General features: G+C 41.0%; 1 protein-coding gene across 1 annotated transcript in view; it reads right to left on the bottom strand.

Moving 5' to 3' along the window:
- Positions 1–3,245: 3,245 nt before the first annotated feature.
- DGCR8 (DGCR8 microprocessor complex subunit) overlaps positions 3,246–15,834 on the bottom strand; it is a 41,236-nt gene continuing 28,647 nt past the window's right edge. The window contains exons 8-14 of the mRNA XM_044990031.1: positions 15,627–15,725; positions 13,409–13,491; positions 10,405–10,505; positions 9,727–9,833; positions 9,364–9,491; positions 8,736–8,849; positions 3,246–7,205 (exon numbers count right to left, since the gene is read on the bottom strand). Coding sequence (XP_044845966.1) covers positions 7,122–7,205; positions 8,736–8,849; positions 9,364–9,491; positions 9,727–9,833; positions 10,405–10,505; positions 13,409–13,491; positions 15,627–15,725 — 716 coding nt within the window. The 3' untranslated portion in view covers positions 3,246–7,121. The remainder of the gene's footprint in view (positions 7,206–8,735; positions 8,850–9,363; positions 9,492–9,726; positions 9,834–10,404; positions 10,506–13,408; positions 13,492–15,626; positions 15,726–15,834) is intronic.

Consider the following 15,834-nt stretch of genomic DNA (forward strand, 5'->3'; position numbering starts at 1 on the left):
ATAACTTTGACCACATGGAAGCTTTATCTGACTCAGAGCATAGCTTACAGCTGAGGGAATTCTGTGCAATGCAGAATTAATGTTCTGTGCAGAATTCCATTTCCCCTCCCCCCCCCCTGCAGAATTGGCAGTGCAGGGCTGCTGGCCACTGCTAGGAATGGTGAAACCCATCAGAGCCCAACGTGCAGTGTGGCTGCATGGGGAGGCTGTGGTTCCTGGGTTTGCTGGCCCTGCTCAGGCATGTGCTGTGGCTGGGCCTTCTCCCTGCATAGCAGCTGCTGGAGCAACAGCTGGGATTTGCAGGGTGGGGTTGCTGCTTTCCAGGAGAGGTACAAACCTTTAAAAATTGTGGGGGGCCCTCCTCCCAGCAGCAGGTATGGGTCATCTCTGATTGGTAGGACAGTAACAGCTACATGGAGCCTGTGGTATGGCTTGGAGGGGGAAGGGTGCAGGTTTCTGGGCCAGGGGCCCTGTGCAGTCCCCTCCAGTACCCGTAACTACTCTCTCCCAGTACATCCACCCCTCCAGTTCCCCCTCGCATTATCTTCTATTTGGGAACTTGAAATATGATAACTCTAGGGGTACAGGGTGGGAAAAAACCCACACAATTGACTACAAGACTGGAGGGGCAGTTCCCCCCTACCTCCTCAAGGTGTGCACAGCTGGCCCATGTGACACACCCAGACAGAGGCACCTGACAAAAGCATAACAGGAAGTGGCTTGTGATAGGGGTTTCTTTAACACTCCACTCCCAGGAGAATCATTTTTGTCATCTGTATTGTTAGACATACTTGGCCAAGTATTTTGAAATAAATTACCAAAATAATTGAAACAGGCATGATGATAGTGTTGTTTTGACAAACATGCAAAATTTAGCACAGAAGTGCCCCAGGAGTAATAGCTGCTTCTCCCATGTGGAACTAGCTGACCTGACTACATTAACAGGGGATTCATGCTACCTTTCAAAGTTCACTGCAACTGAACCTAAAACACTGTCTATAAAGACACTAGGTAAACTCTCACTCACTAATTGAGCCAGGATTTCACCTCTGACTGTTGCAGTAGCTGCCCTGTCAGAATGAATGTGCTGTCTGTCACCCCCCCTCTTAGAATTAATTCCCTCCATTGATGCACAGGAGCTCAATTTAGGTGACTGGGGACTTAAAGCAGTACAATTACATTTCCATAGCACCTAGGAGCCCTCAGTTGTGGACCAGGACCCTGGTGATGCTAGACATAACACTGACTATGAACTCAAGAGCCCATGTGAACTATTCTTTTTCAGAGCTAGTGTTTGACTAGATCCTCTACATCAAGCTATTTTCAGTGAGCTGGTCAGTAACATTAAAAGGTCAAACTTCTCTATATACTGAACAAGCCATTCAAAGCACATCAACGGGGGTGGTGTTACTTCAAGCCAAGTCCAGAATGTAAGAAATGGAAACCTCAAAGTTCAATAACTTAGTAAAAATGGATTTATCAACTTCTGAAGTAATCTCTCAACTGAAGAAATCTAATACAGGCAATTTATCCTAAAGCTTACACATTTTGTATTCTGTATATAAAAGACTACTTCAGTACCAAAGAGGGGATGTAATGATTTATGCAGGGACAAGGTTTCAGGTTGTGTGGAACTTCTCCATTAATAAGTAAGCAGGGAAAAAACTAAGCCTCATCTCTGATTTGGGATAGGGGGAAAAAAGTTACTTAATTTTTGTAACTGTTGGTCTTAGAAGGGAATGGACATGAGCAACACATCTGTGTGTGTGCATCCATGTGCAGAGTCAGATTTTTGCCGTAGCAGTATCTGTAGGGTTGTCAGTGGCACCCTCTGAAGTGCCGCACTCATACATCAGTATATTTAGTTGTTGCTGGCCCTGCGCCCTCTCAGTTCCTTCTTGCTGACAACTCCAACTAAAGGGCAGGAAATGGAATGGACATGAGCAACACATCTTAAAGAACAGTACAAAAGTCAGGCAACCATTTTTTTCTTCAAGTACTTGCTCATGTTGATTCCATTCTAGGTGACTCAGAAGCAGTATCCCTGGAGGTGGGCTTGGAGTTCACAGTCCTGTGGCTTACAACACTGCTCTACGAAAGCCAGCATTGTCACAGGCCTGCTGGGTAAGTGCATAATGAGATGTAAATGTGTGGATGGATGGTCAGGTAGTGGCTATGCAGATATCTTGAATTGGCACTTGGGCCAGGAAGGCTGCCATCAAGGTTTGCACTGTGGTTGAGTGGGCGGTGGAGGCACTTTCACTGGATCATAGCAGAAATGAATGTAGGTGATGATCTATGATGGAATTCTCTGAGTGGACATTGGAAGACCTTTCATCTTGTCCACCACCATGATGAACAACTGTGTCAACTTATGGAATGGCTTGGTCCTTTCCATGTAAAAGGCTAGCGTTTACCTGATGTCCAGAGAGTGCAATTTATGCTGCTCTTCTGACTTACGAGGTTTTGGAAAGACAGGTAAGTATATGTCCTGGCTTGTATGAAACAAACTACCTTGGGCAGGAAAGCCAGGTGTGGTTGCTGTTGGACCTTCTCCTGGTAGAAGACCGTATAGGGTGGCTCTGAGGTAAGTGCCCTAATCTCAGAGACCCTGTGGGCAGATGTTATTGCCACCAAGAAAGAAACCTTCCAGGAGAGCAGAAGATGGGAGCAGGAAGCCAAAAGTTCAAAGGGGGGAGGGGGGGGCATGATCTGCAGCAGCATGAGATTCAGGTCATCATGGACATTGGGGGGGGGGGTGAAGAGTTGCCCTAGACCCTTGAGATGTAGAAGGTAGTCCAAAAACCTAATGATGAGAGAAAACCGCTCTCCACTTGCGAGGCAAGGGGAAGGTGCTCCGACCAACCATCATGGTAAGAAGGAACTGAGAGGGCGTAGGGCCGGTATTGTCTAAATATACTGATGCATGAGTGTGGCACTCCATAGGGTGCTGGCAAAAATCTTCAACTCTGCACATGGGTGCACACGCACCTAGACATGAGCAAGCACTTGAATATGTCATTAGTGTGCCTGGCTAAAGGGTTTTCATTTTTTATGAAAAGGGGCTAGTTTTACCATGAAAATTTAAGTCAACATGTGGTAAGAGGTACTGATATTTGCATAAACAAAAGTAGACTTCAGTTAATTTCAAAAGACTAGGTGGGAGACAGCTCAAGGAGAGGGTTCCCACTCAAAACAAGACAGTTGCAATACGACGACATTAGTCAAACAAATCAGCATTTTTATAATGTAATATCAAACTTTATTGCTTAAAACTAATTGTCTGAAAAAATACACATGTAGTACTCAAAGACCAAACACAAAGGCTTATATGATTGTGCAGAAAAAAAAGCAAAGCAGAGGCTCAGTGAAAATGAGGCTTTATAGTTGTACCAATTTAGCACTGGCATCAAGCAACTGCACTCAATACAATTCATACAGCAACCATTGTTATCTACTTGGGCACATAAGAATGCATTATTCACTTTTCCCTTCTCAAATACGCGTCAGAATACTGTTCACCTTGTATTTTGTTGAGAATGGCATTAGTTCTTGGACTTTTCTGATACTTAATCTAAAATTCTTCCCACAGGAAGTTTGACAAGGCAATTATCTTTGTGAACTTTGCTCCAGAACCAAAATATAGTGCATGTGTAGGATGTAATCAAGCTTTTAAAGAAAGAATACATAGATGTTCCAAGTGTGCATTGTATGTAAACCTAACAGTGTCATCGGGAGTTTACATACAACAGCAAGAGTTTTTATGCATAACAGAGCCATGTCAAGCATCTGGGAACCCAACTACTTTATCTCATTTAATAAATATTTAAAGCTGAATGACTTGTGTTTAAATAGGTAGCATCTGACTATTTCACTGGAAGTCACAGTAACTTTTCATTCAGTACCATAAAGATTTGAATGCACGCTAATTTAACCCTTAAAGTCAATACACCACACTTCTGTCAAGAAGCACATAATATGCAAAGCAGAATAGGTCTAATTTCCAAAGGATGGAACAGTTCTTATTAATACATTCCATCCTCATAAAAATATCCACCTTTCCTAGGATAAGGAACAAAGATCAGTGACAAAAGCAGTAGTTTTGCTTTATGCATTCATACAATCAAGATCTAAACCTTTACAGCTGGTTACCTAAAAAACACACGAGTTACAAGACAAATTTAGGGTACATCTTGAATCACGCCTTAGTGTTCATGCAGAAGCTGAAATTAATGCAATGACCTATCCTCTATCACAGCAGCTCGTGCTTATGTGCAAATGCAAGACTGTTACACTACAAACAATAGTAAACATTAAAACACAAGAATACTTCACAATGACAATAAACAGCAGTTAAGTTGTTTGTTCCAGCAGTTATTGCGCTTTATTTTCTGGACAACTCTCCAGTTAAAGGCTGCAGCAAGGTCTAATACCATCCTTTTAAAGAATGCATAATATGTGAGAGGCTTTGGTTCACAATGAAATATCTAGATGTTTTATTTAAGGGCAATGGTCACCTTACGATTCAGATAGTGGCAGATTGAGGTAAGACTAAAGCAAAATGCTCAATACAGCAATCCTCTTAGAACACAATAAAAACAAATTCCTAAATGAGGCATCTATGGATAATCTGCAGGTGGCCTGCAAAATATTGACATTCTGATTTTGGACAAAGATCCACAGGGATGATTTGTCTTTTACAGTATTGGCCAAGGACAGATTTTTCTGCTAGAAAACACACAAACTGAAAAAACACCTACTTACACAGTAATACATTTAGGCAAAGATATAAGCCCTGTCTTCATCAAAGTCAGAGAGAAGCAGCAACTACTGCTTGTAAGTACTGCACCAATGTTACACATCTTTCAAAAGATGGAGATTAAAGCTATATTAAAAGAAAATAAGCAGAGGCAGTACTTTTTAGATAGGTCACTTTAAGAATAATGTGTCATCCTCCACCTATCCTTCTATACTGAAAACAGGATTACAATTCACAGAACTCAAAAGCTGAATATGATAATGAAGATTGGGTGAGTTCTTATTTGCAGACACCTCTGAGCATATCACTTATAACAATGCAAATACAGAAACAGATGAGACTGATCTCAAATATCAGAAGCAATAAATTACAGAACTTTAACTTGGGATCAAAAATTTAAGTTTTCTAATTTCCAAAATAGCAGGGCTGATATTAAAGGTGTTAAAATCCAGTTGGCACAATCAGTCAGTATACTGCAGTATGCTGTACTCATCAAGAATGACAACTGTCCAGACAAGTACCAGACCTGCAGCATTTATAAGGATTAAGAACTGTAGCTCTCTGTCCCACCAATTTTATTTAGGGAGCGTAAAATATAGCTGTACTAATATCAACTCCTAGATAAGTCCCTGGACCCTTACCACCAAACTGGCTTCTTGCCATTCCATTCCCCTGCTTCTTTTAAGCACAAAATGGTTCCCGCTTCAAATCTGAGGAATTTACTGCATTAGTCAATAAAGTAAAAACCCTAAATAAAGGGGAAAAGCTGCTTTCACTACAACCAAAATATTTCTTCTGTGCATAACTTATTAAAGCCTCAGCAGATACAGTAAGTACTGCCCGTTTTCTAAGATTGTATTTCAAAAATGCTTGCATATTCATGTCCTTTTTCATCTTAATCAGTACACTTTATTAAGGTCTTAGTCTAGTCTTTTCTATGTTGTATCCCAAATCTTCGTTCTAATTTCCATTGCAGAAGTTAAGGTTTTTTAGCATTTGAAGAAAAACGTAAGTAAAAAGCCAGTAACAACTTTTTAAAAAAAAATGTAAGATAGCTGCAATCAGTTAATTTAGCATTTCTAAAGGCCAGGCCACAAGGAGAAATTGTTTAAAAAAATAGTTCATTTAATGAAGCAAGTTATCTAAAACTTAACTAAACAAGTAACATGGCCAGACACCAAACAAATTAAAATCACTATATTACAGGGGAGTAAGGGTGGAGCTTCTTTAAACAATGCACTGGCAATATATTTCAGAATACCCATCAACAGTCTTCAGTTATATTTCTCCTTCAAGCTCTGCAGATAGCCTCTCCAGTGGCTAAGTTAGTTGCAGTTTATATCAAATTGCAGTGATTCCCAACCTTTTCTCTGCCATGGCACATCTCTAGCTCCAGGGACTCTTCCTCCCACTGCTCCCCACATAAGCAGCTGCAGGAGGGAAGGAGAGGGAGATTGAGCTCTGATTGGTTGCTCCATCCTTGGAGGTGGTGGGACAGTGAGGCATATTGCCAATCAGACGGCAGTTCCCCCCACCCATTCTCGCATGTCGTTTTTCAAAAAATTCCACGACCCACTGGTTGGGAAACACTGAACTAGACGGCCAAATATTTTCCCTTCTAATTGGTTTGTAAACAATCATAACTTTTCCTTTAAAATAAAGCCCAACAATTTGGGTTATCCAACTTGTTGCTCTTAACACTACCAGGTACACTTGTTCTTTTCAAGTAAAAAAACAAAAAACAAAAACAAAAAACCAAAAAACACCCTGCATACTGTGATCTCAAAAAAAAATTCAAACCAACCTTAGCCTGGCAGTACACAAAATAAAAACGGCATTACTGGCCTAATCCTATGACATTAGGAACATCGCTCATCACTTTTTCATGTATCTGTCAAAGTGTCTTATCAGTGCATATTATTATGTGCTGAAATGCAACAAAACTTTTCACAAAAATAATTTTAGGCATGTTCATACAAGAGTGTGTATATATAAAAATTTATATATAATATATCAGCTTCAACCTGTACATAGATTTTCTGAATTTGATCCTTAAACACATCCATTCGAGACAACACGGATGACTTTCAAGGAAAAAGTGCTTGCTTAAATGTATCCTGTGTGAACATGCCTATCCTCTGTGCATTTGCCCAAGTAGAGATCTTTATGATCAATCATTTAAACATACATATCTCAGGAGGTAAAAAAAAGTACTATTGCCCTGATGATGCAAAAGAACAATGCATAACTGAAGCAGCCGGGATTGTAACGTTGTCTTGCATTCTGCAGCAAATAGATTCTTAAATAATTGTTGAAAGTAGTTTCTCCATTTGTTATTGCTCCCCACTCGTAAGTTTTCTGGTCACACATCAACAGTACACAGAGGTTCACTACCAGGCTGTGCTGATTCTACTATTGTCATCTTGGGTTTCTTTCGAGTTTCCTCCTTTAAAGAAACAAAGTAAAAAATCCCAAGGTTAAAACAAGGTTTAAAAAAAAAAAACTGAGCAACTAGTTAGTTCTTGTGGCAAAAAAAAAAAAAATCAATTAAGTTTGACTCGAATTCAAATGATGCGAATGACTTTAGCTCATGATAAAAAAAATCTGGTAGCTACAACAGAATTTCATTAAAATGGAAAAATTTTGCTCCGGAGGGAATTCTGCACCAAAAAACTAAAAATTCTGCACATTTTATTTATTTGTCAATAAATAAATCTGGAAGTTCCAGCATGGCAGTGAGGAGCACACGCCACTGGATGCACAGAGGAGGAAGTTCACCCTGTAGACCCCTCGCCCCAGACACAGACTCAGCAGTGAGGCTGCACTCACACCCAACACAGCGCAATGGCAAGGCCTGCCCCAGAAACACCCCGGAGCTCTGCCCCTCCATGCCAGGCACACCAAGATAGGTAGCAAAAGGGACAGTGAGTCTTGTATGCACACATGCCCAGCCCTGGCCCCCAATCCAGGTGGGGGCGGGCAGGCTCAGCCCAGCAGGATTCAAGAGTGGAGGGGCTTAGTGTGGAAGGAATCCAGGTGTGGGGTGAGAGGGTTCTGCATGGGGCAATCTAGGTGGGGGGGGGAGGGAACTGGATGCACAGGGGCTTTTGGGGAGATTCAGGGGGAATGGGACTATGCAGGGGGGGTCCATGTGAAGGAGCCTGGGGATCAGCAGGGAGGGTCTGGGTGTTGAGGGCTCAACAGTGGGGCCCAGGTGCTGAGGGAGTAGGGCTCAGCAGGGTGGGGGGCTTGTCAGGTTGGTCCAGATATGGGAGGGGGTGGGGCTTATCAGGGTGCGAGTTTGAGGGCAGGGGGCAGTCTGGGTACAAAGGTGGAGGTCCAGATGCAGGGGGTAAGGCTTTGTGGGGGTATCAGGGTGCTGGGAGGCTCAGCAGGGGTCTGGGTGTGAAGGGTATTCAGATGCACAGGGATTGGGTGGATGGAGGAGCAGTTTCCATTACAGTGACCCTCTCCCCCCGCAGCTAAGGAGCAATGGGGGTGGAAAGAGGGGGTCTGGAGCTTCCTGCAACTGGGGGTGGGGAGGGGGTCTGACCTGGGAAATCCCCCCCTCCACAGCACAGCTGGGACTAGCAGCTCAGTGCAGGGTAGGAGCCACCAACCGGGGCATCCCTAGACTCCCCCCTGCAATTTATCTTTCTGCTGGCTGCTCAGGGCACCCAAAACAACATGCCAGCAGGGGCACGTCACTGCTCTTGCGGATTCTCTTTGCTTCCCCATCAGAAGTCATTTTTCTACAGGGAAGCAAAGAAATCTGCAGGGGATAGGAATTCTGCATGCATACAGTGGTGCAGAATTCCTCCAGCAGTAAAATTCCAATTTTGAGTGTCTAGTCTTCTCTAGGGCACTGTAGAAAACAGACTCAGAAAACTAAAAATAAACTAACTTTGTTCTGTGTTCTGGCCCTACAACACAATTTTTAACATGTATTTTTAAGAAGTCTGCAGTATGCACTCACTCTTTCTTGTGCCAACTTTTTCATTTCTTCCTGTAACTTGTTCAGAATGTGTAGATTTGGCTTGTTCTTTTTGGCATACTGCTGAAGTTCTATCACGCTTTTATCAGAGGTTTCCTGCACAATAGGACCGTAAGTTGTAGCAGAAAAAAAGTTACCCCCCCCAAAAAAAAGCTCTCTCGGGTATTTTTTAAATAGTCACATCTTTCAGAATTTAAGCAGGGTCGATTTTCTTTCCCCCACCCTCCTTTAAGTGAAAAGGTACATGCAACAAGTCAACTGTGTATTAGTTGCTAAAAACTGGCTTTACCGTTTTAGCCAGCCATTTTAGTCTATACCCCTATAGCAAACACGTGAGCTTGAGAAAACGTTGCCTTTCTAAAAGAGTGCTGACCTTATGTCATGACAATAGCAAGAATCAGTTCAGAATGCAGAAGATCCTTTAGGGTTACTTATCAATATAGAGAAGTAACATGCGATGAATAAGAGTGTTAGGGCTAGAAAGCTATGCCAAGAAAAGGAAGGGAATGAGGAGTTTTTGTTTTTATCATTTTTAACTGCTCATTATCACAACAGAAAAAAGCAACTTTTTACAGGGTAGATTACAAAGCAACCACAAAATCATGCTTACCTGTTTGACCATCTTGCTATTCTCTCTACCATACATACGCAATAAAGAGCCCCAGTTTTTCACGTGCGGATGCAGGAGCTGTAGGATTTTCTGAGAAGCTAGTTGTTTCCCAACTCTCTTGTTCTTACCTGTACAAATGATAACCAACACACAATCATCACACTAGAACATTATGTGTATACATAAAAACTACATTAAGGGAATCAATGAACTAATATATTCCTAATTCTCTTCAAGATATATACACTGAAGGGTGGAATACGCATGTACCAACAAAATACTCATGCAAGGTAAGTGTTGAGGAGGGCAGGAAAAAAGAATTTGTAGGCAAGCATAGGAAGTAAAACCAAGAACAGTACTTACACCAGCCTCGCACTGTGTGCTTGCCACAAGTCATGACATATTCACTCTTCTGATTTTTACCAGGAATCACTTCAAACTTGATAGATGTGTCACCCATTCCATGGTTTCTTAAGCACAAAAACTCAATATTATAAGGGTCAACCAAGTAAATTGCATAGAAAGACAGACTGAACTGAACAATGTGAGGTCAACATAATTGAATCTGGACTTAAAGTACAGTAAATTTCAATTAAAAATTAAGCAAGCTAACAGGGAGTCTCATTTTCTGCATCAGTAACTTGACTGTACTGCTTTGCAAAAAATCAAACATTACCCCCCTCTCAGGTGACAGACAAAAATAAATACAAAATGCTAAGGACCAGATCCTACCATTACAAAGGGGGAGCAGCAATACCAGACATGGAGCAAGGCACAATGCTGCAGTATATACACTGGTGCAAACCATAGCTAAACAGCAGTTCATGTCTCCTTAGGGTCATAGCAGGCGGAGTAAGTGGGCGGCCACACTGATATTCACAAGTGCTGGAAAGGTATACCGTCCTGCTGGTGCCACAATAGGAATAGATGAGGAAGAAAGGAACAGAGGGACTCTTGTACCCTTCCCACTTTAGTGCATCTAACAAACAGCAGAATTTGCCCCTCAGTAACCTTTTTAGCATGGTTACAATGTGATCCTACCTTTTAAGGCACTCATGGAGAATCTGATATGGAGACAACAGTCCAGCTTTACTGGTCAGTTCATATACCCGTGAGTCCTCAATACTGATATGGTTAAAATACTGCAAAAGAATTGAGAGATGTTCTTCAGCTACTCGTCAAGCAAGCACAATATTGAAAGTCTCCTACTTCTCAATTTCTTATATATTTACATTTGTAAACAAATTACGTTTCATATTTTACATCACAGAGCATTTTAAACTGCACATTAGATCTCTATTATCAGAATTACTGCATTGGTCCTATTTTAGCAAGCAATGCTACAGACCATTTCCTTCAGATTCCAATATACAATGAGAAAAATTTACTCGTTCCTCGACTGTATATTAGAAAGAGCTTCTGACCTTATTCTTTTAAGCTCCCCCATTTCCACAAAAGATGTAATTCTCAGTTCTACTTATTGGAATTTCATACATAATGAAAACATCATTGCCTAATACAATGAAACTCTCAACTGTGATTTAATGCTTTTCTTTGGGCTGTCGGCCATAATAAGATAAAAGCTTCCCCCAACTCCCATACTTATTACTTCAATCTGCAGAGTGGTGTTGTCTCAGTTTCTCTTTCTAGGTAGCCTGTTCTGTTTAGGGTTTTTCAGGGCAACAACAAAGGGCTCAGTGATGATTGTTCTTTAATTTCTACTCATGATTTATGGGTATTTATTGAAAGTACTCAATTAGGCAGATATCAGAAATTTAAAATAATATTTTCTCTACTTTAATCAAATAGCCCTGGTGTCATTCCTCCAAACCACCTTTCTAGTACTTTCCATGATTTCGGGTTTGTAGCCCAAAGTTTCAGCTTGAGGTTGGAGATTTATTAGCCTCTTACAGTGAAGAGCTACTATCCACTTTCTATTATATGAACACGCCCAGAGAATTCAGGCTCAGAAAACTCCAGCAAAGTGTTCCTTCTAGTGTGACTCCTGGTCTTATTTTAAATCAGTATCTGTCGCCGATTATTTCAAGGTTGGACACACATTTTTTAGGGATCATTTAAGAATAATGAGCTCAATCCCACCAGGAATGATATAGAAGGGCAGACTAGAACAGTGACGACTCCCAAACACGTGGGCCACCAGCACTCTCTGGTGGTCCATGGAGAGCTGGCTCTCCTTGTTTTCAGCTCTCTCTACAGATATTTGAGGTGCTCTTTGCAATGCAGAGCTTGGAGGCCTGCAGAAACAGCTAAAAACAAGAAAGAATGCAAACAGGAGCCAGCCTCAGGGAATGGAACCACTAGCATATGAGGAATATGCAAGGGACACAAGGCAGGCCAACAATTTCAAGTGAAGCAATTGAAAATCAAGTGGCTGGGCAGTATATGCAAGTGACAGGAGACCCAGGAAACAGGGAAAAAGGCAGGCGGAGAAAAACAAATATGAAGGGAAATGAATTTAAGAGCAAAATTAGACAGTGATTAACCTTTGATCACATTAAAAGATGCATTAAATATTCTAATTTAATCAATTTGTTGCGAGCAATTGCTGTAATTGCCACAATGTTGGCAATGGTCTACACTGAAAGAGTTTGGAAACTCCTGGACTAGTTAATGCACAAGAAGTTGCTTCCAATGCATGTACTGGTTAAAATAGCCAAAGTCTAAATAGTGATCTACCTCTAAGCTCCTATTAAAAGGTTTTATGTAAATTTTTATTTGTGCTGTTGCTTGCACTTCCATGGGCTTGGCTTGAACCCCGTGGATAGAGCTAATTGGGAGAGTTAAGGGACAAAATAGGCTTAGCAACTGAAGTCTGGTCTCTTTCTGAAGTTTCTACACATTTTATTTATCCAATGTGCTTTTCAGCAACTCTAAGCATGTGGAAAAAGTCAAACATATTAATAACTATCATTTTCACAAATCATCAAGAGGACAAGGAAAAAAAAGACCTCATCCCTACTAAGACCCTCTCACCCAAAATTTGTTTACCATGATAGTATTAGACTATATGTATGTGACTGGATTTCCCTCCCCCCAATTCCAAGCACCATGTATTTGATAATATAAGAAAAGTCACAAGTATTGACAGTTTCTTCCTGAAAACATGAGGGACTCTCCTTCACTAAATCAGGACAGCTTTGTAACGCTGAAGGAGAAAAGAACAAAACAAAAACATACAACCAAACAAAATACTGTCTTGTGTTCAGGGCTGGAAAAATCCAATTCCCCATGACAAATCCCAATCAGAGCCAAGTCATCAGTTTCCGCAGAATTTAAGTTTTCATTGACAGCCTTCCAAATGTGAAACAAATTTAAGAGCATTGTGTGTTGTCTTATGAAGTCAGCAAACTAATGGCTTCAATTTGCCATTTTGCTATTGCTTTGCTTAAATGAACCACTATGTTGACATTTCACATCTGCTATTCAGAGGCTTGTGTACAGCAGTAAAATTGTCAAGAATGACAGCTTCATGATGCAGCTCAGGAAATTTATGAGCAACACCAGAGGCAGCAGTAAAAGTTACTCGCAGGTAAGGAAAGCCTCACAAAATGGAGGCTAGGGAGGGGATTGAGTAACAGAGACCTGCTTCGTTTTGTGTCAACCACGAGACTCTGGTCAGAGGAATAAAGCTGCCAACTTTGTCATTTTTAGCAGCTGAAGCAGATTTGGGATGAATTTCAAAATGTATCGGAACAAATATGAAAGAAGATCAGAGGTCTCCTTTTCCCCCACCAAGCAGGCTCTAAAGACAATACTGTGGTAGAAATCCCAGCAGCCAAGGCTTGGGGAGATCTGCATTTCCCACAAGGTATTGACGCTGGATCTTGCTAGAGAGAACCCTTCACCCCCTTTATCACTTTTTGGCTATTATGAAGTTACTATAAATTTCAAGCCTTTAAACTAAAATCTTCCATCTGAATGGGAAACTGACTATGTAGTCAGCAATCACATATCCTCTGCCTTTTAGCATCTAATGCTTTTTAAATTAAGATATTTTATATCAGAAGGCCAAGTTAATGTATACCTCAAGTTCTTCACTGTCTTTGGGCTTTTCCTCAGAGGTCTGTTTAACAAAGTCAGGAATGAGGATTTCCAGTGTAGCTCGGGCTGTGGGAAATGATTTAATGTCTTGGTTACATTTACTATGTACAAAGATTCTACAAAGGCATGTTTATGACAAGGAAACATAACTTCTTTCTAGAACAGAGGTCCTCAAAGTGTGAGGCATGCCCCCCAGAGGATGCAGAGGACCATGAGGTGTGGGGGTAGGTAGGGCCCAGGCCAGCCCCCACAGGGGTGGGAAGGAAGCACCGCCCATCCCTTCCCCACCCCCAGCTCTGCTCCGGTCCTGTCTCCAGCCACGTACCTGGCTCCCGCCCCTGCACCTTGGCTGTGGCTCTGCCCACAACCTCAGCCCCAGCTGCCGCCCCACCTTGGGCCCTTTACCCTGTCCACATCCCCTCCTCCACCCCTGAGCCACAGCCCTGGCCCCAAGGGGCTGCAGACAGGGGTAAGAGGCGGGGCCACAACCCTCAAAATTTGGGGACTGCTGTTCTAGAATGAAAGATTCTCAGAGATGCAGTTCACAGATAAGTAAACTGCTTTCTACTTTATAATGAGGCGTGGCGGAATGGAATTTTTTTTTTTAGAAATAATTTCAATATAGATAATCTGAATGTTTATTTTTAAGCATTTTTTCCATTTTTATCAATTTAAATGTCCACAGTTGTCAGTAACTATGGGGAGCTCTGTCATTAAATAATTGTCTGTAGACATACAGATTCAAAAAGAGTTAAAGCTTTATAACCATTAACACACAAATTGTTAACATCACAACAAAATATACAAAGTAAATATCCTTAAATCAAACTCTAAGAAGTTCAAGCAGCATTTTTTTAAACTGTCTAAATGTAAATTTTTATCATCATCGATGGTAATTTTCTTAGTTGGTTTGTGCATATATGGTGAAATTGACATTTACCAATAAAAATCTAATCCTTCCAAGCCTCTATGTAGCATACAATTTATTAATTTATAAGTACAGAGTCTCTGAACATTGACTTATTTAAGGAAGTGTATTTAAGCTTACTGACTGAGTCAACATTGAAAGACTCATCACTATTAAGCTGTACACTCACCCCTGAGCAACTGCTGCTGGCAAAAGCCCGAGTCACAAGATTAAACACTTTCAAAAGTGCTTAAGTTCTATTTTCAAAAGTGACACAGAAGACCAAGTTCCACTGACAGTCAACAGGACTAAGGCCAGGTCTACCTTTAAAAGATTTTGCCAGCTATGATGGTTAGAAGTGTGATGCTTTTACGATAGCAATGCCAGAAAAAGCCCAAGTACAGGTGCAGTTATACCAGCAAAAAGTGCTTTTGCTAGTATATCTTATTTCATTTGCCAAACCAGTCTAAGCTATATCAAGAAAATCATATTTTGATTTTATAACTGCATTTGCATTAGGAGGATTTGTTGGTATAGCTCTAAAGTTGGCATGGCTTTAAAACGTAGCCAAGGCCGTACGTTGCTAAATCACTTGGGCACTCTTGGGCACAAAATATACTTTGTCTTTATTCTGAGCCCTTAAGCCAGAGTTTGAAAGCAGCAGGCCTCCAAAACATTCAAACCTAGGGATGGGTACAAAGTTTAAGATATCCACACCCCAGACCATGCAGAGATTTATTACCGAACAGAGTCAACATCTTAAACAACTGAAAGCAAATAAGGAGCAAATGGTATTATTCCAGTTTCCAAAGACTAAGTTCCATATGGCAAGACTGCTTTTATTACCAAGCAAAAGATCAAAATGACCAGAGAATTTCACAGAAGGCCAAGAATTGGGTAATTATATTTTACCTTTCACATTTATATGTTCACCCTTTATGATCTTAAATCTCATGAAATCTTATGGCTTTTCTAGAAATAGAGAATTACTTCATATCTGCGGATTAAAGATCCAAGATTAGTATTTATGTTAGTGTCTGAAGTTTATCCAGGGTTTCTAAATCCCCCAGTTAGTTGCTTCAGACAGGATTCATTGTAAATTTAATAGTGTTCCCCAGATCAATTGTTAACCATTTTCTACCAAAAACATACACAAACACATCTCTCAATAGAGTGTTGAAAAAAGCTTAATTTAATCCTACTCATTGCTGTTAACCAATCATCTCCAAAGCAGAGGTACAAGCAGGCAAGCATAGCAATTCAATGGCTGGTACTTAGGAAGTATGTATGTTACCAGCTTTATTCTTGGCGAGTTTTTTGCTGCTTGCAGTTCCTGCCCCATAAGTCACTCCATCAATAATCACTGAGGCTCCAAAAGGCTCACTTGGGTTCTCTTAAGATGTGGGAGAGAAAAGCTTTTCAAAATTCCAATCTTTTAAATATAAACACACATTAAAAACATACACTAAAAATAAAACCATCAAGAATATGAGAATGCCCCA

Source organism: Mauremys mutica, chromosome 16, assembly GCF_020497125.1.
Source record: "Mauremys mutica isolate MM-2020 ecotype Southern chromosome 16, ASM2049712v1, whole genome shotgun sequence".
NCBI classification, from domain to species: domain Eukaryota; kingdom Metazoa; phylum Chordata; order Testudines; family Geoemydidae; genus Mauremys; species Mauremys mutica.